This window comes from Choloepus didactylus, chromosome 6 (assembly GCF_015220235.1).
Source record: "Choloepus didactylus isolate mChoDid1 chromosome 6, mChoDid1.pri, whole genome shotgun sequence".
NCBI lineage: Eukaryota > Metazoa > Chordata > Mammalia > Pilosa > Megalonychidae > Choloepus > Choloepus didactylus.
Genome location: NC_051312.1, coordinates 12,174,140 through 12,195,426, shown reverse-complemented (window position 1 = coordinate 12,195,426; position 21,287 = coordinate 12,174,140). Strand labels below are relative to the sequence as shown.

General features: G+C 57.0%; 1 protein-coding gene across 4 annotated transcripts; it reads right to left on the bottom strand.

Moving 5' to 3' along the window:
• Positions 1–985: 985 nt before the first annotated feature.
• CHRM1 (cholinergic receptor muscarinic 1) lies at positions 986–13,396 on the bottom strand. Of its 4 annotated transcripts, none has more exons than XM_037841134.1 (5): positions 13,370–13,396; positions 12,458–12,539; positions 11,606–11,711; positions 11,076–11,168; positions 986–3,485 (listed from the first exon to the last, which is right to left on the bottom strand). In XM_037841134.1, exon 5 carries the CDS (start codon positions 3,408–3,410, stop codon positions 2,028–2,030), a length of 1,383 nt encoding a protein of 460 aa, XP_037697062.1. In that variant the 5' UTR covers positions 3,411–3,485; positions 11,076–11,168; positions 11,606–11,711; positions 12,458–12,539; positions 13,370–13,396; the 3' UTR covers positions 986–2,027. The 4 variants fall into 4 exon arrangements, with proteins under 4 accessions (XP_037697062.1, XP_037697063.1, XP_037697064.1 ...); XM_037841135.1 differs by having other exon boundaries at positions 11,606–11,716; positions 13,370–13,384; XM_037841136.1 differs by lacking the exons at positions 12,458–12,539; positions 13,370–13,396 and adding an exon at positions 12,126–12,143 and having other exon boundaries at positions 11,606–11,716.
• Between the last annotated feature and the right edge of the window lie 7,891 nt (positions 13,397–21,287).

Below are 21,287 nucleotides of genomic sequence, written 5' to 3'. Positions count from 1 at the left end.
GACGTTGGGCCATGCCCAGCAGTCTAGCTGCCAATGTGGTTTATGGTGGGGGCCTTGAGCCAGGCTGTATCAGTTTAACCTCCAGAGGGTGGCTGCAAACTAAATAACTAAGGTTAGCCATGAGAATGGTCAGCCATGCCCACGTGGCCAATTCCCAGTGAAAATCCTGGGATTGGGTGGGCGTCCCTGGTCAGCAGTATTTCAGGCATGTTGTCACACACTGTTGCTGGGAGCATGTCTGCCTGGCTTCCCTGAGAGAGGACAGCCAGAACCTCGTGCCTGGTTTCTCCTGGACTCTGCCCTACGTATGTTTTTCCATGGCTGATTTTAATCCGTATCCTTTCTCTGCACTAAACCATAACTGGGGGTTTAACAGCTTTGCTAAGTTCTGTGAGTCCTTTTACTGAATCACTGAACCTGAGGGTGGGCTTGGGGACCCCTGACAACAACCACACTTTGAGAACCTTACTGCTCTAGGGTGTGGGGTTGACCCCTCTAGGATTCCTTTGCTTTAGCTTTGGGCCCCATCACTGAGGAAGTAAGTACCCTGGACCCCACATTCCCACCGTTCAGGGATCAGGAGATTGCCGGGAAGCCTGGGTGTTGCTTTGTGGGGTGACCCCCAGCAGTCCTCCTGGGTTTCTGGGCCTCAGCCTCCCCATCCGTGAATGGGGCTTTGGAGATGTTCTGTCCTCACTGGGTACGACAGAGCAGCCGCGACGGGCAGAGCCACGAGAGAAGATGCAGGGATGTGGGCAGGGGCAGTTTATTTCACCCAGCTGTCCCACTTGCAGGTGTTACAGCCTCACTCACCTGAGCCAGGGACTCTGGGGTGCTGAGGCCCAGAAGCTTCCACAGCTCCAGCCACTCCGTGCTGTCCTCCTGGAACTGCTGCAGCATTCCGGGGTACCGGAACCTTCCCACCCTGTCCTGCCCCACCCTGTTACCAGGGCCTCGAGCCAGCACAGGGAGGAAGGCCCCGTAGTGCCCACTGGTTAATGTGGCTTTATTCACAGACTCAGCACTTGCTGAGGACGGAAGAAAAGAACATTTGGGGCCAGGCCGGGCCTGGAGATAAGGGTGGAGGGGAGGCCATGCACGGGTGGGAGTGGGAGCTCATGGGAGAGCGCCTGCTGGCTGGGCCAGGACTGCGTGGGGTGGGCCGGAGGCAGGCAGCATGCGGGGGGCCTGGCGAGATTTGCACGGAGGGAGGTTGGGACTGAGGCAGGGGGTATGGGTGTGGGGCTGGACGCAGACAACTCTGCCCCCTTGCTCCCGGGGAAACGTCATGGTGGAGCAGTCAGGACGCCTGGCGCCAGGTCCTGCTGCTGCCCCAGAACTTGATGTGTGACTAGCCAAACTGCTCCCCTCTGGTGTTATTTGTCCGGTGGATGCATGGACATTTGCCTCTGGGGTGACCCATACAGGGATGCGCTGGGGCAATCGGAGGGAGACAGGACGATCCCAGAGAGTGTGCTTAGGGCCTGAGGGAACGGGCTCTGCCTGCTGAGGAATGGGGGGGGTTGCTGGGCCAGAGGATGCCCCCTGAGCCAAGCGTTCCTTTCCCAGGGTTCGGTGTCAGTTCCCCACCGTGGCCGCCAGGGGGTGCCCTGCCCCGCAGCCATCCAGGCCAGCCCCCGCGCCAAGGACAGCTGTCAAGTTAAACCTTCTTCATCCTGGCCCGTCCGTACGGCTGCGGCCTTCCTGTCTAAACACAAACAAGGAGTCCCAAGCCCGGATCCTCCTCCTGGGCCTTCTTCCTGGTGAAGCGCCCATTCCCACCCAGCAGGGAACAGAAAAACCAGTTTCCCCAGGTTCCGCTCCCAGCCTGGGAAGACTGCAACGTTTGGAAAGTTGGCAGGGTCTCTCTGGGCTGTCCAGGAAGGTGGCCCGGAGGGGCCCGGGAAGCCCAATGAGGCCGGGGCAGGGTGGGGCCCTGGCGGCCGAGGACGCCCTGTCCCTGCCCGCTTCCTACCGGCCTCTCCCGGGGACAGGGCTGGGGGTGGGGGACACGGGCGAGGGGGCCGTCAGCACTGGCGGGAGGGGGTGCGGTGCACGGAGCCCGGGCGCCGGGGGATCTTGCGCCAGCGTCTCTTGTCCCAGCGGCAGAGCAGCAGCAGGCGGAAGGTGTCCCGGAAGGCCTTGTTGCAGAGCGCGTAGCACATGGGGTTGACGGTGCTGTTGACATAGCACAGCCAGTAGCCCAGCTCCCACAGGGTCTCGGGGACGCAGTCCCTGCAGAAGGTGGACACCAGCACCATGATGTTGTATGGCGTCCAGGTGAGGATGAAGGCCAGGAGGATGGCGCTCAGGGTCCGAGCCGCCTTCTTCTCCTTGACCAGCGAGAAGGTCTTCCGCTTAGCCAGCTGATCCTTTCCCCTGGGCTTCGGGCCCTTGCCCGCTCGCTCCCGCCCTTTCCGGGTTGGCCTCTTGACCGTATTCGGGGAGCTCTTGGGGGGCTGCTTGGCGGGGGCCTGCGCCTCGGGGTCCACCATGGGCATCTTGATGACCACCTCGGAGCCGGGCTCCTCGCCCTCCGAGGACGTGAGGGACTCCATGGAGCCTTCGTCCTCCTCTTCTTCCTCCTTCCAGCTGTAGGCCTGCAGCAGCCGGGGGGCCCGGCAGCAGCGACAGCAGCGCCCCGGCGGGGTCTCCGGCGAGCCCTCCGCCCCCGGCTGGGACCGCTCCGAGCTGCTGCTGCTGCCTCCCCCCTTGCCTGGTGTCTCCGAGCCCTGCAGGGCCGCCAGCTCCCGGGCCCGGTTCTCCGTCTCCCGGTAGATGCGCCAGTAGAGCGTGCACATGACCGTGACAGGGAGGTAGAAGGCGGCCATGGCGGTGCCGAAGGTGATGATGGGCTGGGAGAGGAACTGGATGTAGCACTGCCCGGCCAGCACCGTCCTCTCGCCCACCAGGTACTGCCAGAAGAGGATGGCTGGGGCCCAGAGGACGAAGGAAACCAGCCAGGCCAGGCCGATCATCAGGGCCGCCCGGCGGGGCGTGCGCTTGGCGCGGTAACTCAGGGGCCGGGTCACGGAGAAGTAGCGGTCAAAGCTGATGAGCAGCAGGTTCATGACGGAGGCGTTGCTGGCCACGTAGTCCAGGGCCAGCCAGAGGTCACAGGCCAGTGTGCCCAGAGCCCAGTGGCCCATGAGCAGGTACGTGGTGTAGAGGTTCATGGAGAAGGTGCCGATGATGAGGTCGGCGCAGGCCAGGCTCAGCAGGAAGTAGTTGTTGACTGTCTTGAGCTCCGTGTTGACCTTGAAGGAGATGAGGACCAGCAAGTTGCCTGTCACGGTAGCCAGTGACAGGAGGCCCGTGGTGATCCCAATGAAGGCCACTTGCCAGGGACCCTTTCCTGGTGCCAGCACGGTGATGTTGGGGCTGACAGCGGGTGGGGCCGAGGTGTTCATGGTGGTCAGGTGGGGCTGGGAGGCAGCCCCGTCCTCCAGGTGCGCTGCGGGGCTTCCTTAGGGGGAGGTCATCACCTGAAAAGAGAGGACATGGGTGTCGGTTGGGCCAGTTGGAGTCTCTGAGAGCCCCAAGTGCAAGGTGCAGAGAACCCAGCCTCTGCCCTCAGAGCTTTGCCGAATGGCATTGCCCTCCCTCCCTGGTACCTATATGTGGTCATTCATCATGCACTTTCCCAGCCATGGACGGATTTGCCACCAGAGTGGGTGGCTTTGGCTTCCAAGGATCTGACTCTTCATTCCTGCTCCACTGTGCAGACTCTAAGCCTCGGTTTTCTCATCTGGACACTGCTACACTTTCCTGTCCCACTTGGCTCATGGGGCAGGAGTCGGGAAACTGCCTTCACATCCACTACTGCCAAATTTTCACAGCATTTCACTCAGCTACTTCACTACCGCTCTCACGGACTGAGCAGTTACTACATGACAGACATGGTGCTAGACACTTGGTTGAATTATCTAATTTAACGGTCATACATGCAATTGCTAGGAGGAAGGACGATCAGTCCATATCTCTGAGAGGTGACCATGGCTTGTTCAGGGTCATATGGGCGATGAAGAAGATTAGAACGCGGTTCTCTCTGAGGCTCAGTCATTCTCCCAGGATGTGGAGCTCTGCTGGGATTCCTCCATCAAATGGGAAGAGATGGGAAAGCAGGGGAGGACTCCAGAAAAGATGAAGGGAAAGAGACAGGAGCAGAGGGATGCTGAGTGTGTGTGTTTTGTGGGTGCTTGTACAGAGACAGTTTTCTGTGCATGTGTGTATGTGTGTGTGCAGGGGCTGGTGGTGGTGTATGGGGTTAAGTTGGACCATCTTTGAGGGCAGCAGGGAAGGCTGTGCTGGGGCCAGACAAGTGGTTGGTGGTAAGAAGGTCTGCAGTTAAAACAGGCAGCAGGGACGAGGGCCTCACTCACAGCTAAGCGGGGGTCTGGCCCCAGATGGAGTGTGGGCGGTCCCCCTCCCGCTCTCTGCTCTGTTCCTGGGCCCCAGCTGAGCGGGGGGCAGCCAGGGGAACGGGAAGATCCCCCTGACTTTTCTTGGAGCTGGAGTCTGGCCCAGGCATCAGCGCTGGGCAAAGAGGAATGCAAGATCCTCGGCAACCTTCTGATCAGGCAGGAGGTCCCCACGGCCCAAGTGAAGCCAGGCTGAAGGGCGGCAGACCCGGCCATGACCTGTGCAATTTGGCCGCTCCCTTCCTATTCTGGGGCTTTGGTGTCCATCTGTCCATGGAAGAGATTGTAGGTTCTCCCAGTAGTCACAAGAGGTGCTCACAGTAGCTGCGATCTTCAAACTATCAATGGAAAAATTCCAAGGGAGAGAGACATTGGCGAGTGCCCACCAAGCCCTGGTGTTTTTCTGGGACCTGGCCTGGGAGAGGGAGACTGAAGTGTGTGATGGGGCGAGCGTGATGCCCAGAGTGTGCGTGGCTTGGGGTGAGCCGTTGGCGTGGGAGTGACTTTCAGGTGGGGAACACAGTGTGTCGCAGAATGAGCCAGAAGAACCATCAGTGCATGTTGGCGGGTCTGGAAACATTTGCACACGAGGGCTCACATACAACGTCCAGGTTAAAGAACCCGACTCTGGAACCAGACAGTCTGGATTTGAATCCAGGCTGTGCCATTTACTGGGCCTGGGACCTTGGCTGGAGATACAAATCCCATGTGCCTCAGTTTCCCCAACTGAAAAATGGGACAATACTAGTCCCTAGCTAATACGTCAAGGAGTTGTCATGAGTAAAGTGGCCGTGAACACAGTTTTTAGAACAGCCCTGGCACACAGTTAGCGCGAGTTTGCATTAACTCTTTGCACATGTAGCAGTGGAAGCCCTCTCCTGCCTGGGAACGTCTGCTTCTTTGATCAAAAATCTCTGATATGACAACAGCCACCAATAATAGTAGTGATCCTTATTCAGTGCTCCCTGAGTGCCAGGCACCGTTAGAGTGCGTACATGCATGCTCTCGCTTAATCCTAACAGGATTGCCGTTATCTCCATTTTTCAGATGAGAAAACCGAGGCCGAGGAAAGCAAGAGAATTCATGCAAGATCCCACATGGAAGGTAGGAGCTGGGATTTGAGCCAGAGTGGTTTGTTGCAGGGAAACTTTATTTACAAAAACAGACGGTTGACCTGTGGGCCATAGTTTGCTGATCTGATTTAAAAAATATTACCCTAAAATATTATTTATCTCGATTACTGAGTTTTTTTGTTTTTTGTTTTTTTTTTTTTTTGCTCTGAGCTGGCAGCTGGGTTCAGACTGTGCCCACTGGGGCCTTCCCTAGGCCAACCTTGGCAGGTTGTTGTGCACGACTCCTTTTCCTTCCTTCTTCTGAATTCAGTGCTATTTAGTGCCCATTGCAGAAGGGAGCAGTTGAAGCCCAGAGAGAAGTGGGGAGAAGGCATCGTCTAGCCCAGGGCCTCCTGGCTCCCAGGCTGGGTGCTGCTGTCCCCTCTTCTACCCTACCCTCCATGCCAGCCAGGTGCCTTGGAACAGCTCTGAGACCCCAGCAGCTCCACCAACCCCAGGCCAAGACCTGCAAAGGCTGATTCACACAGACCAGGCCTGGTGCAGCCCTCCAGCATGCTGCAGCAAGGCTAGGACCAGGGTGAGGCCAGAGGGGCACTTGCCTTGGGCACCAAATTTAAGGGGGGTGCCCCAAATTCAGTAATCAAGATAAATATTTTAACACAGTATTTATCATGTATTTTTTTAAAAGCTTTTTTATTAAGATACGGTCACAGACCATACAATCCATCCAAAGTCTGGAATTAATGCCATTGATTGCATCATGCATTTTTTGCATTCATTTTGAAACAAACACCAAAAATTTTAAGCCAGGATCCAACCCTGCCCTTGTGCAACCCTGCCTCAATTGCCTCACCCTAATCCAGGCCCTGATTCCAATGAAATCTCATTTACAAAAACAGATGGCTGGCTTGCGGGCTGCAGTTGGCAGATTTGATTTTTCAAATATTACAATAAATTATTATTTATCTTGATTACTGAGTTTCGGGGGTACCCCCTTGAACTTTGCTCCCAAGGAGGGCCTCAGCCTAGCCCCGGCCTTGTGGACTGCAGCACTGGGTTTGAATCTCAGTACTGCCTCTTCTCAGCTGTCAGCTGTCACCAAGCCTTCCATTCTCTGGCTGTCCCCCACCTCCCAGCCGCCAGGGACAATTTTGTTCAAAGCACCTGGCACTGAAACTGGTGCTTGGTTAAAGGCCTCTGCTGTTTTGCCTGACTCCTTATTCTAAGCCACAGTCCAGCCGCCACGTGCCATGCCCCTTTCCATTCGGACCCCAAGACTGTCCCTCTCTGGTCCCTGGTTTGCTCATCTGTGCAGTGAAGGAGTTGGACCAGCTGGCAGCTGGGGAGATTCCATGGGGTCCCGAAACCAGCATCTCAAGAAGCCGAATGGAAAGGACCTGTGTCCCCCAGGTGAGGCGGCACGGTCACCGGGGGCTGGAATGAAATCCACTCAGGGGACAAGACAACCTCTGCCCATCACAAGCTCTTGCTGGCAGCCAGCTGTAGCTTTGAAGAATTGGGGGTGGGGTGGGGGTAGGAGGTAGAAAGCTTCCAGAACAGGGGGATCTGCAAGGAGAAATAACCCAAGCGGTCCTTGGAGGGGAGGAGGCTGGCAGTCCCTTCCAACTCTCCCATTTCAACAGCCACGTTGATATAACCTCCTGTGTACCAGGTGCTATATGAATTCTATTATTTCCATGAATCCACAAGACATCCCAGTGAGGGGGTTGCTGACTCTGTTTTATAGAAGAGGACACTGAGACCAGGGGAGATGGTCTCACAGGAAGTAGAGCAGGTGGGATTCTGATCAGGACCCATGGGCTCCCAGGCCTGAGTTCTTTCCACTTCGCCAAGCTTGCTCTGCCCCACCCCTGAGCTGTGAGGGCCAAGGCCTCCCCTCTGGACAGCGGTGGGGAAGCAGGCAGAGATTCTGGGGAGCTGGCCAGATTCCCGCAGCCCCCTGGAACTCTGACATCTGGTGATGTAGTCCAAGAAAGGGTACATCAGTGACTCTGGGTTTCCTCCTCAATGGAAATGGGTCCCCCCCCCCCCCACAGCTCTCTCTTGGAAAGCAAAAGAGCTTAGGAGAACGTTCCTAGAGACCTGCTCTAGACCCTGCCATGTGGCTTTGGGTGAGTCTCTGTAACTCTTGGTCAGGGACAGTTCTCTGCCTGTCCAAGGCCACTGGGGGGGTCAGCCAGATGATGCTAGTGAAAGAACTTGGCTTCCTGAGATGGTGGCTGACTCCTCTGGGGGACGGGGGTAGGGAGCCCTGGGATGAGCGTCAGGGTGCCAAGCTTCAGTGGCAACTCCAGAACTTCCACAAAGAAAGGGCTTGGGGTCAGCCACCTGGTTGACCATTGCATAGCACGTGCTGTGAGGTCCAGAAGACATCCACGGGGGGCGGGGAGGGGTTGGGGGCTGGTCAGTGGTGATCGCGGTGGGGGAGGAGACTCACTGCCCCACATCTGCTATTGTCTTGCTGTGTGTGTGACCTTGGGCGAGTCACTGTCCTGAGCTGGTAACCTCCTGTGGGATGGTGGTGAACTCCTGGGTGAGTGTGCGTGTGAGGGTGTGCAGTGCTGATGAGAACAGGGAATGGCGGGGGTGAGTCTGCAGCTTTGCGGGGAGGGGCTGAGACTCCTTCTCTGAGGGTATCATGCCTGAAGTATGGACAGGTGGCAAGAGAGGCTGATGAAGGCTCCTGGAGCCTTTAATTAATTAATTAATTAATCAATTAATTAATTGTAGTAGTATTAATTAATCTTCATATGATCATAGCAACTAATGTTTACTGATTGTTTACTATATGCCAGACATGGGCTTAAGTATTGATATACATAATTTATTTTACCCATTATGACTCACTGGGAGGCAGGATGTATTATTATCCCCACTTTGCAAAAGGGGCAAGTGAGACTTGGAGATGTTAAGGACCATACAGCTTGTCCCCAGATCCATCAGGGTTTGGACACAGGTGGCCTGTCCCCCTGGCAGCCAGCCTCTCAAACTCCAAACTCCTCCTGTAGGGATGGAGAATTCAATAGTCTCCTTGCCCACGTGAACTAGCTTGGCCAAACACTGGTTTGAATCAGTCACCAGTGAGAAGCCAGTCCTTCCTTTGGAATCTGGCCCGTGTGTCCGTGACAGGGTCTGTCATCTATCTGTATAATGTATGATGACAGCACGGTAGGAAGGGGGGGCTCCAGCTCTCTGAGAGGCAGGACAGGGGCCATGTCTGCTTCACTCACTGCTTTACTCCAGTGCTTGGTGCATAGCAGCTGCTCAATAAATATTTGTGGAATAAATACATAAATGTATATGGGGGTTCCTTCTGCTGACTCCAGGTCCAGAACATGGCCCAGAGGCCCCTCTTTTCCCTCCAACTCCCAGATCCCCTCATCTACCCAGCTCCTGCTTCCTGGGTGAGACCCTACCTGCCTAGAGACCCCAGGAGAAAAACAGCTGAGAGCATCCTCCTCTGTAAAATGGGTCACGGAAACCCAGCCTCATCCAGCCGCAGGGACGCTAAGTGAGGCGACAGGACAGACATGGATGTGGGATGACACTTGGGAGCGGGTGCAGGGGGGCGGGGGGAAAGTCACCCTGGGCTCAAAGGGTTAAGGGATGAGGTCAGAGCCTCCAGCAGGGCAGGCCAGAATGCTGACTGCCAGAGCCCTGGACCAATCCCCAGGGGCCGGGCATCTGGCTGGTGAGAGGAAGGGGGAGGAGAGCGAGCCATTGGGGGAGGCAGAGAGAGAAATGGGGAGAGGGATTCCCACTGGGGTTTCCTGAGCCTTCCCACTGGCCAAGGAGCAGAAGAGGGGAGGCAGAGAACGAGGGGGTGCTGGGGAACAGATTCAGGAGGGAGGCACGGAGCCATGCTGTGATTCTGGGTCTGGAAGCAGGCAGAACCCTGGCTGGGAAGAAGGAGGCATGTAGAGATAGTTGTGAGGGCTGGGCACCTGGCACCTTGAATGTGCTGTGAGGAAGGTGCTCCCTCTGGCTGGGTCTCCCGACCTGTCCCTTCTGCTGTCCCTTCTGCTGGGCCTTAGCTCAGAAGCCAGCCTTTCAGAAGCGGCTCTCTCCTCCTCTAACTTTTCTTTGAAGGTATCACCCGTTAAAAGTGCGTAAATCGTCCACCTCTGATGCCAGGTCTTGGGAACAGGGAGTAAACAAATACAATTTGTCCCCTCTTCAGGCTCAACAGTCACCACTGGAATGCCAGCTAGCCCTGCGGAGGGCGGCAGCCATCAGTTAAATGCTATATAAATGCACTGCTGAGACGGAAGAGAAGCGTCAGCGCTGCCAAATTTGCTCCCCTTTTGATGAACCTTAAGCAGTCGGCCGACTCCAGCCGGGCCATGCCAGAGCCCGGCAATCAGCAGGCTGGGCCAGGGTGGCCCAGGGGCTGGCGCTCGGCCCCTCATCCTCCTCTCTGCATGCTCCCTGCTCTTAGCTTCGCACACTCCCCTCCCCACTTCCCTTCTTCTCGCTCCCTCCCTCCCTCCCCCATCCTTGTCGGCATCACCATGGCACCACAGCACAGCAGAAACCCAGCGCCATTCACCCACCTCTCCCTGCCTGCCCGGCCCGCCTGGAGCCCAAGCACCCGCTGCACAGAGCTCGTTGCTCTCCCTGCTCCCCCGGCCCCACCCATCATCCTGCCCGGGAATGTGGGAGCACGGGGTGGCGCTGAGGTTGAGAAGAATGGGGGCCAAGCCCCAACTGGACCCCTCAAGAGCCAGCTGGTGACCATGAGCAGGTCCCTTCCCCTTTGTCAGTTTCAGTCTCTCCATCTGTACAATGGGGAGGCTCCTTTCTAGGTCTGACGTGACCCCTGCTTAGCCCCCTCCTTATGCTCTGGACTCCTCTTTGCTCCTCTGGGATCCAGTTCTCAGACCTCCCGCCCCCAGCTGGGGAGCCAGGAGTGACGCCTTCTGCAGCCCCATTTCACCATCTCCTTCCCTGCCCTCCATATCTCAACAGCAATCACAGCTTGCTGAGCGGCTGAGGCCAGGAGACAGAGAACTCGCTTCCGCCAGCTCAGTGAGCAGCTGATTGCCCAGGGACAGGAGACTGTCCAGCTGCAGAAGACAGCCTGACTCCTTCCGGCCACTTGGGCAGGTGGCCCTGGGTCAGCCTGAGGGGAGCTACAGGTATGTTTTGTGGGAAGAGGTGAACCCTTCTCCGTTGGCACTGATAACCAACCCCCAAGCAGCACTTGTCTGAATGACCCAATGAAAGCCGACTACACCCTCCCCAGCTGCCAGCCCAGGAGCAGCAACTCTGCAAGAACGAGAGCTCCTGGCCCCCGGGTCATTCCCCACCCTGTGAGGTCTGACGGCACTGGGATGGGTGCCTGGTATGGGTGCCCAGTGGTATCCATGCATTACCTGGACACAAGACCCAGACCTACCCTGAGGGAGCCCAAGATATTTTGCACCCAGGGAGGACCCTCTGGGTCTCTGCATCCCTCAGGGCCATGTTCCCTGGCCAGTGTGGCTGTCCAGGTGCCTGTTAGTCCCTGGAGAGCCCTGGGGGCTCTTGGCCTGGTCTTCTGTGCTCTCCTGACACCCACCTTGTCATCCGGCTTGTCCATCTGGCCAGTAGCCTGGCTCAGTCCATCTTGGGGGGACTGAAGGTGGTTGAGGATGGTGGGTTTCAGGGTGCCCTGAGAGAGGAGAGGACATTCTGGAACTGTCACCCCAACTAAGGGGGGGGTCAACCTCCCACGATATCCTGGTGGCAAGGATGGCCTCTTAGCCCCCTGCCCCTCCATTCTGTCCCCTGGGGTGCTAGGAGCTCAGCCAGCTATGTGGCAGTTTGATTCCTTCTGGGCTCCAGCTCCAGTTTCCTAAAGGGGTCTTCATCTCCTCTGCCAGCTGAGCCCCAGAAAAACATCAGATGTCTCCTCTCAAAGCCAGAAGCAGTTCAATTGTTACAGAGCCCTCATGCCCTCCAGACCAGCCCCTCTCCCTGTCCCCTCCTCTCTCTGGGGTCCACCCCCAATTTCTTCTAGCCCTAGTCCCTGCCCTGCCCCCAAGGACCCTGCTTCTCCTGTGCCAACCTCGGTGGAGCCCCTCCCAAGCCCTTCCCAAACCTACTCACCATGGGCTTGGAGAAGGGTCTGGAGGGTCCTCAACCTCACTGCCTCCCCGGGGGCCGGCGGCGTCTCCAGGGACTCAAACACCTGGCTCCCGGGGGGAGCTGCGCCCTGTGCTGGCAGCGGGAGAGGCACAGCCAGTGAGTGGCATGTCCCACCCCCTGGCACGCCAGCCTGGGGGGGGGGGAGGAGGAGGGAAAGGGAGGGAGGGAGGAGAGGAAGGGAGGGGGAGCAGGAGGGAAGACTAGGGCAGCAGCCTCTGGGGTTTGTCGACTTGGTCCTGGAGTGTGTCCCCCTCCTCTATCAGGGTACCCAATTCAAGTCCCAAGAGGGAGGGGGCAACACGAGAGGAAGGAGGACCCAGGAGGGTGAAAAGTCCAGGACAGGAGGGAAGGCAGCTACAGAGAGGCAAACATCCACACCCACTGTACATAGGCGCCACGGTGCGCGCGCGCGCGCACACACACACACACTCTCCCAAAGGCACACTCTGTCTCCCCGGGCTCCCCCGCCCCCCCCACCAACCTGAGAGCTCCCAACCCGCATGCACCATGCCCCAACACACATGCCCGGGTGTTCACATGCCTGTTCCCTTCACACACGCCCTCCCCTGCGCACATGCCCACGCGCCCACCCACCCACCCAGCACACACCCTTATCTTCCTCCCTGCCGCAAGGGAGCTAGATTCCTTCTGTTTGAAAATGACACATTGGGCCTCACGTGAGAGGCTCCAACTTGGAACAGACCCAGAGGGCTGGCGCACCCGCCTGGGGGCTGAGCAGGACGTGCCTGTGCGCTGGGCTGCGTGCTTTCGCATCTGTTGGTGCCCGCACAGCCCGGGTGTGAGCGTACATACGTGTCTAGCTTGTGGGGTGCCTGCTCCATGCGCCTTGCTCCTCACCCATGTGTGTCCCTGTGGGCTCACGTCAGCATGCAGCCTGTGTAAATGCAGGTGCGACCCTGTCGATCTGGAGCTGGGACGCGTGTGCGCACGTGTGTCTGTATTCGGCTTATGTCTGAGTGTTGCCCAACTGTGGAACTTGCTAATTCTGACAAGTGAGGCAGCCTCTACCTTTCTGCCTGCTCCACCCCCAGCTTCCACTAGGGAGAGAGACAGACAGGCAGACAGACAGCTCTCCTCCCAGCTTGTCAAACTCTGTCTCCCCCGACTCCCACTCACAGCTCACAGGTGTGTTATACCTGGGACGTGACGAACCTGCCCTTCCTCAACACCTCCCTCAGCCCCACCGCTTGGCCAGCACCCTTCCTTCCCCCCAAGGCCGGTTTGGATTTCTGTATTGAGTTTCCTCAGCGATAGAACCCCTGGGGGGCCCTTTGCCATAGAGACCTGGCTCCTACCCAGTCCTGTGCCTGGCCCCAGAGACCTCCCGGGGTGCTGACCATGGAGGAGAGATGGGGAGTCTCCAGGGGCTGCCTGTTGGGGTCACTGGGTCTGCTGTCCCACTGGGCCATGTGGAAGCCCTGGGTTGGGAGGTGGGAAGGACGGGGACAACTATCCCCATTATATGGATGAGAAAACTGAAGAACAGAAGTGTGCCTAATTAGAGGTGGGCAAGTGTTTGGACTTAGGTCCCTTGGCTCTAAACCCAGGACTCTGGAGACCCGCCAAGGGGTTGGGGATCACCCCACCCTTTTCTCCTGCCCATTTTATCACCAAGTAAACATCTTCTCTACCGTCCCCCCCCACCAAAAAAAAAAAAAAAAAAGCCCAAAGCAGATGCCTGAGGGTGACCCGGTGCCCAGTTACCAATGGAGTCAGGTGGGGCAGAAAGGGGAGTCCCCAGGGTCTGCCCAGTAGCCATCGGGTGACAGTGGTGGGCACACGTGGCAGGTGCGTGTGTGGGCACCTCTGCTTCTTGAAGCCAGGTGGGACTTGAGCAAGCACGCAGCAGCCTCCCTTCTGAAGTCCAGGAGACGCTGCAGCTTGGAGAGGAATATATCTGAGCACCCCTTCCCCCCAAGGGCGACCCAGAGGGTCAGGGTTGGGTCAGAAGTCGACCTGTCCCTGCCCGTGGGCGCAGACTCGGGCTGCCCCCTGCTGGGCTGTCCTTGGTTTGTGACGGCGGCTTGCGCGCGCGGTGGGGCTGCGTGTACTTGTGCGCGTACACGTGGCTGAATGTGGGGGCGTTAGGCCTCCACGCTCAACATCCATTTCCGCGTCTGAATCAGGCTCCCTGCCCCCCCTCCCCCAATCCCCTTGGTCTCCCTTTTCTCCTCTCCCACCGCCTCTGCACACGTCCCTTCAGAAATAAAAACACTTATTTTGTGGGCGGGAGAGGAGGGTGTCCAGCTCTTCTCTGCCTCTCTCCGAGTGCTCCCCTGTCCCAAGCGGCTTCCTCCTGAAGTCCGTGCAGCCGCCCGGAGACAGGGGGATGATGCCCTCCCCTCACCCCTCACCCCCGATTATATGTCTCCTCTTGCTTCCCCGCCCAGACTTGGCTGAGGTCCCCTTACCAGATGGGGAAACTGAGGCAGAAGGGGAGAAGGGAGGTGGGGCCGGGAGAAGCGCTCCCGCCCAACTCGCTTGCCGCCCCCGCGCCCGCGCCCGATTTAGCCGCAGGGAGGCTGGGAACATTGTCTTTATTTTAAGCCGCCGAGTGCCGCACGAACGCGGCTGCTCGCGACAAAGGGCTTCGCGAAGCGGCGGCAGGCGGCGCACGTGGGGTCCGACCCCGCCCGCGCACGACCCTCACCCCCCCCCCCCCGCCACGTCTCTCGGGCCGGATGGGGCGCAGCTGGCGCCGGACTCCTGGGTCTCTGCCCCTGCTAACTGTTCTTTTTGGTCACCCGGCCGTAGATTCCCTCTTCCAGGCCACCCGGAGCCGAGGGAACGCGGGGTCGTCCCTATGTGGCTCGGTCCCTCTCTCAGCCCCCTCACCGTGGAGGAAGAGAGTGGCTGCCCCCAGTGCGAATCCAGCTCCGCCCCTTCCGCGGGGAAACCCCCCCTCCCCCGGGCAAGTTAGTGCCCCTGCTGAGAAATACCTCCCTGGCTGCGTTGGGCTGAGTTGGGCAACTGCAGGTTAAACCTCTTCGTGCGGGCGTCTGCCCTACGGCTGCGTGCTACAAAGGAAAGCTATTATTGTTATTTATTTATGATACAGTTAGCGTGTATTGAGCGCTTACTGCGTGCCAAGCGCTAAGCGCTCTGTATTTGTTAACTCGCTTGCTTCTCACAACAGCTCTTTGAAGGGAGGGGCTTCTATTATTATTCCCATTTTACGGATGAGTAGATATATAGGCGGCGCGCAGCCTGGGGGCGTCGTGGAGGGTGCGGTCAGCGCGCCCGGGGCCATCCTGGGGCTGGCATCGGGATGGGGGTGGGCAGGCTGCTGTTCCAGGGACAGCCGAGACCGGTGGGGCAGCATTTTGAAAAGGCTTGGGGTCGGGGCTGAAGGCTGGTGAGGGGTGGGTAAGGAAGGGAACGCACTTCCGGAGGGCGCTCTTGCTGTGCTCTTGCAGCCCCTCTCAGTTTAAATTCTCTTCCTTCGCCTGGACCCTTGTCAGAAGTTCAAAAGCAGCTAAACGGGCTACATTTCACTGCTGCTTCCACTGTCCTGGGGGAAAGTGGCGGGGGGAGAGGAGGTTGAGCGCGAACACGCCTTCTCGCTCCCACCAGGCCTGTCTCGGTGGTCCTCGGTGCCCTCGGGAGGGCCGTGGATCGGTGGTCTCACGCCGACCTACCATCGGAGCACGGGAGGGAGGCGGCGGGACGGCTAGAGAGCCCTCCTCCTCGACCTCTCCACCCCTACCCCATTGCCTTAGATCCTCAGCTTTGTCCCCCGTTCTCACGACGGGCACTCAATGTAAAGAGAGAAACTTAACTCCAGGGCGGAGCTTGCGGATCGAGTAGGCCCAGCAAGGGACTTCCGGAGTCGAGACGGCCCGAGGGCCAGAGCGGAAGCGGCCACAACGAAGGCATGCTCTTGAAACAGGAAATCCGGGTTTTCTGAGTCTGGTTTCCGCAGTTAAGGCAGCATAGACAGAATCCGCTTCCACGTTCTGGGCGTTTCACCGCTCTGCCCTGCTCTAGGCGCTTCGGTGCAGGGGGAGTGCCGGAAAGTAGACCCTCTCCCTCGCTCAGCTCCTGTCTCCTTCAAATCCGAAATTCCCCTGTGCGGCCCTTCTCTTCGCTAACCGAAGCCACGAGGTCAGCTCTGGAAGAAAGGATGGGTTCCGGGCGGCCCCGAGTGTCTTCCCGGCGCTGCCTAGGACTTGGGCGGAGTGCTCCTTGGTCCTTTAGCAAGGGCGGGCGACCTGAGTTAAGATTGCGTCTGGGGTCTGCACGAATCTCTAACCCGAGTCTCTAACTCTCCCTTGGACCGGGTCGCGGGGAGGAGCGCTGTTCTATGAGGACAGGACCTCGGATCCAGGTCACGTGATGCTGTCTGGAAGTTGGACATGCAGCCGGACGGAGGAAGGAGCCGCTTTTCTTGCGCTATAGAGGCCCTGCCTGCCCCTCAAATCCCGTTGTCCAAAAGCAACTCAAAGAATCTGTCGAATGGCGTCGACTCTGCTTCACTTGGTCAGTGGAGACAGGGCCCGCAAGTTTTCCGTCACTGGATAATACCCGCCTGGGCCCAGGCCTAGGTCTGCCTGCTGGAGAGAGAAGCCAGGCGAGCTTCGGGCCCGAACTCGGACCTGAGGTTTAGGTCCCCAAGGCTTCTCTCCGACTCTCCACGGCTGGGTCCGCGCATCCAGGGGCATGATCTGGGTGGGGGCAGGGCTCAGTCTGCTTCCTTCCCTCACCCCCATCCTATTCGTGGACGCCCCGTCCTTCGAGCGGAGAGCGAAGCTGGAAGCCCCCGATGGCTAGGGGTGGGAAGGAGAAGGGCGAGTTGAACCCAAGCCCCCTCCCTCTCCTACCCACCTCTCCGCGAGACCCTCGCCCGGGCTCAGCAAGTACGAGGGTGGGCGAGGGCTGCTCTTTACCTTCCTGGCCTGCGGCGTCGGGAACCTCGGAATCTCGCCTCCCAGTGGCTCTGGGCCTGGGTACCCGCCACTCCCGGCCGCCCCAGCTGCCCTCTGCCCCTCCCGCCGCGCCCTCTAGCGGCCGGTCCAGTTCTGCGCCCAGGAGGACCGAGTCAAAAGGCCAGGGCGCGCCTAGTGCGTAGCACCCCTTGTCTTTTGCGGAGTGGTGAATAATAATACTCGTCCTCCTTCACGTCCTTCTGGGCAAGCCTTTCGTTGGCGGAGGTGGCTAAGGGTTGGTGCAGAACTAACAGGAGCTGCCCTTCACTGGCAGTTTAATTACTGGCTAGCACATTCACAGGTGCTTTCCGTACGCTTTCTCATTGAATCCTTATGACAGCTACAGGATGTAGGTGCAATTATGATCCCCAATCCACAGATAGAAAACTGAGGCCCAGAAAGGTTAGTTTAACTCAGTCTGCATCCCAGTTTGTAAGTTTTTGCCCCCTGCTTGGAGAGTTGGAGAGAACTAGCTGAGAACCCTCTGGGCTATCTATTAGGAGATTTGCTAAGTTGGTGTCCCCCCAGCCCTTCATTCTGTGATCCCATTTATTTAACAAACATTTTCATAGCACTAACTATGTCCTGTCACTGTTCTCAGATAAACTCTACATGTTTTAGCTCATTTAATCTTTGTCATAACCTGAAAAAGTGGTATGCAAATTATCCCCATTTTCTAGGTGGGGAAACGGAGGCACTGAAAAGTTAGTAACCTATCCAAGGTCACACAGCTAGCCAGGCCAGATGACTCTCCATTGTTGCTTTTGCCCCTATCCTAAAGGTCTCCCAAATGTCAGGGTATCCTCTTCATGTCTTTTTCTCCTTCCCCAACCCCAGGTCCTTGGGCTGTGGGGCAATTGGCTCCCTTTCCCTGCCACCCGCCTTGGTGCCTCCAGCCAGTCCCCACGCTGAAGGAAGCATGATCAGGGCAGGGATTGATGAGGATGCAAGGACCTTGGAGGCTGCCTGTTTACTTCACTGTTTACCTGCTGTGATTAATGTGGCACAATCGAGTTAGGGTGGGAGCTTGAGCTCCGAGGCTGGAGATCAGGGAGGGGTGGGGACCTACTGGCCAGAGCTGCTGCTCCCTGCAGCACTATAGGGGTTTTCAAGAAGCTGGAGCCCTCTGGGGGAGATGGAGAAGGGGCTGTGCCCCACCATCTGGGGTAAGGAACTTCTGGACCTTGGGGGCAGGGGACAAACTTCTGTGCCTTTTGCACCCTCCTTCCCCCCTTCCCCTTTCCGGGGAGGATGGGAGGCTCAGAAAATGGGGGGCTGGGCACATTTCAGCAACTGGTCTTATCCAAGAAAAGAAGTCCTGTCCTGAAGGGTGATCTCTCCACAGGAGGTGCTGGCAATGCAGGCAGGGGGGTAGGGAGCCAGACTGGGCCTGTCTTGATTTTAGATAGCAGGAGCCTACCCTGCATGGGCCCTGAGTTCCCTTGCTTCTGGGGTGAGTTTTTCTCTGTCTGCATGTGAGCCTTTCTCTGAGATCATGCCTAGTCTGCTGTAGATTTCCAGCCGCTACCAACCAATGGGGTGACTTGGCAAACCACTTGGGGTGGGGTAAGACATTGATAAGAACCCAGCGCCAGCTCTAGTCCTCCTCACAGGGACGCTTCCTCGCCCTGCATTCGGGGATTAGATCTCCATAGTTTTTTGATTAGGAAACATTGGTTTAAAAGCCACACAGTGCAGCCCATAGTGTGTCCTACTTCCTCTAGGCTGGTAATGCTACCCCAACCCAAGGAAAGGGTCTAGAGTCTCTGCCCAGCACTGTGCTCAACACTGGAAAGGGAATAAGAGAAACCAGAGCCCAGAAACCATGTGGCTTATGAGCTACCTGAGGAGACAAGATGATAACCAGGGAAAGACACAGGGCAGGTCAGAGCTCATGAGCTTCCTGGGAATAGGACAGGAAGATAAAGAAAGGCAGGGTGATGGTCAGCGGGAGCTAGCCCAGTGGGGAGACTGTGGGCCTGGCTAAGGCGGATGACCTGGTCCCAGGGGCTGTGTAACACCTCAGGGCACCAGACTGGTGGAGTCAAGCTGGCTGTTCAGTCCAGAACTGGGTGAAAGTGAAGGAGTCATGGCCTCTCTCCCAGCCTCAGTCTACCCAACTATAAATTGGGCAGGCACAGAGGGGAAAATGGACTAGATGGTCCCAAAGCGCTCTCCCTGCTCCGAAGTGCCATGAAGATCGGACACCTGGGGTGTCCTAGTTCTGCCCTTCCTGGCCATGTCACTTGGGTAGATGTCACCCCTTTCTGAGCTTCAGTCTCCCTGGAAATAAAATGGGAGGTTGGACTAGCCCAGTGTTTCCCAAAGTTTTATTATGCAGGATGCTAGTAGGTGTTAGTTATAAGAAAAAAGTTTCATGATAAAGTGGGAAATTAATAGGGTTTCTTTACTGCAGGAAACTATCACAGTCTATATGTGCACTGCGAGTCTCGGAGACACAGCATGCAGCATTTCCCAAACTTATTTCATCACAGAACCTCTTTTATGTGGAGCATCTCATAGGACTGGCAACTGGGAAAGAGACTTGGGTCGCTGTGAACTAGCTTATCTAGAAACTTCCAACCTGGGCATACCATGGTTTCATGTATCTCTTTCCACCCTTTAGGCCTGGCCTCCTGCTCTCTTCAAGGCCTCTGCCCGGGGTCCAACCCTTCCCGGATGCTGCCCTCTCTGAGCCCCTTCCTCTGCTCTCTTTAGGTTGCCCCTCTTTGTGCCTGGCTTCTCATGGTCTTCCCTGGTTTAACCCCCTGTAGGGCTCAAACTTTGTCCCACTGCCCCTCCCTGATGCTTTCTGGCCCCCAGCGGGGCACTGAGTGTTACTGCTCTGGGTGTTCCTGGCAGGGGTCAGTGTTTGGCCATCCTCAGCTCCACGCCTTGGTTTCCTGGTTCCCAGTCCCAGGCCGCAGCCCTCATTCCCCTGGTCCCCAGTTCCAGGCCCTGTAACCTAATCCTCAGCTCCAAGCCTCAGTTCCACCTCCTAACCGCCGCTCCCAGCGTCCTTCTCCAACACAACTTCTGAGATTTTGGATCATAGAGGGTTAACAGGCAAGCCTGTCTCCTCCCTTCCTGGCTGCAGCTGCAACCCACTTGGTCTTTGGGCCTGAGCCAGAGGCCGGGGCCAGAGGAGAGCAATTAAGCAGATTGGCAGGGTGAAGGGTGAACCCCAGGAGGCGAGGACAAGTATTTACAGTAATACCCACCCACCCTTCCCCAAGCCTGGTTCAAAGATAGGGAACTCCTAGGAGGCAAAAACATAGATTTGAGATGGAACAGTCTAGTGAGGCAAGTTGTGGGAGTTGGGGGATGGGTTGGGGGTAAGGGTAGGGGTACGGAGGGAACAAGGGGAGGGAGGGTTGGGGGGTGGTGAGCTTGTCCTGGGATGGGGCTGGGGCTTAGAGCTGGGAAATCCCTAACGGACCATTTTACAGATGGGAAAGTTGAGGTCTTGTGACTTTGCAAAGGCCACATAACAATTCAGTGGTCAGTGCCCATCCCCAGATTGTCTCCTCGTATCATGATCTCAACTTGCAGTTTCCAAAGTTCTTTCTCTTCATCACCTTCTCCTTTAGGAATACTTTCTGGACTTAGCCTCTGGGGACACCCCCTCTTGGTTCTCCTCCTAGCTGCCTGGCTGCTGTTCCTCAACCTCCTTTGTTGATGTTCCTCTAAACTTCGGAGGGTCTGGTGTCATCCTTAGATCTTGACAGCCACTCACCAGGTGAACTTATGCCATCTGTTTTAGTTTGCTAATGCTGCGGAATGCAAAACACCAGAGATGGATTGGCTTTTATAAAAAGGGGGTTTATTTGGCTACACAGTTACAGTCTTAAGGCCATAAAGTGTCCAAGGTAACACATCAGTAATCAGGTACCTTCACTGGAGGATGGCCAATGGCGTCCGGAAAACCTCTGTTAGCTGGGAAGGCACGTGGCTGGCGTCTGCTCCAAAGTTCTGGTTTCAAAATGACTTTCTCCCAGGATGTTCCTCTCTAGCAACCTTGCTCCTCTTCAAAATGTCACTCACAGCCGCCCTCCGTCCCGTCTCTTTGAGTCAGCATGTTTTATATGGCTCAACTGGTCAAGGCCCACCCTGAATGGGTGGGGTCACGCCTCCATGGGAGTATCCCACCAAAGTCACCACCCACAGCTGGGTGGGGCACATTCCAAGCAAATCTAACCAGCACCAAAACGTCTGTCCCACAAGACCACAAAGATAATGGCATTTGGGGGACACAATACATTCAAACCGGCACACCATCCATACATGGATGATTCCCCAGTTTTTATCCCCAGCCTCTCCCTTGAACACCACACTTGTATGTCCAATATTTCCTCATTTGTAAAATGAGGATGAGAATAGCACCTGCATTATAAGTTCGTTATGGGTATTAAATGAACTAATGCATGTAAAGTGTTGGAAGAGTTCCTGGCTCAGAGTGAAGCAGGAAGACTGGAGCCATAATTACGGATCACGGTGTTTAGTGCTGCCTGACCCTCTGCTTGGACGTCTAGAATCAACCCAGACTTGACACGTCCCAAACTCCAAATGTGCTCTATCTGTAGCCTTGCCCGTCTCTGTAGATGACAACCCTCTCTTCCAGTACCTCAGGTCAAAAACCTTGGAGTAACCCTTGACTCCATTTTTCCTCACATCCCAAATCTAATTCAGTAGACCAC

Excerpts from the sequence above, each read along its gene's own strand:
- CHRM1 (XM_037841134.1), bottom strand. The coding sequence starts at position 3,410 with ATGAACACCTCGGCCCCACCCGCTGTCAGCCCCAACATCACCGTGCTG.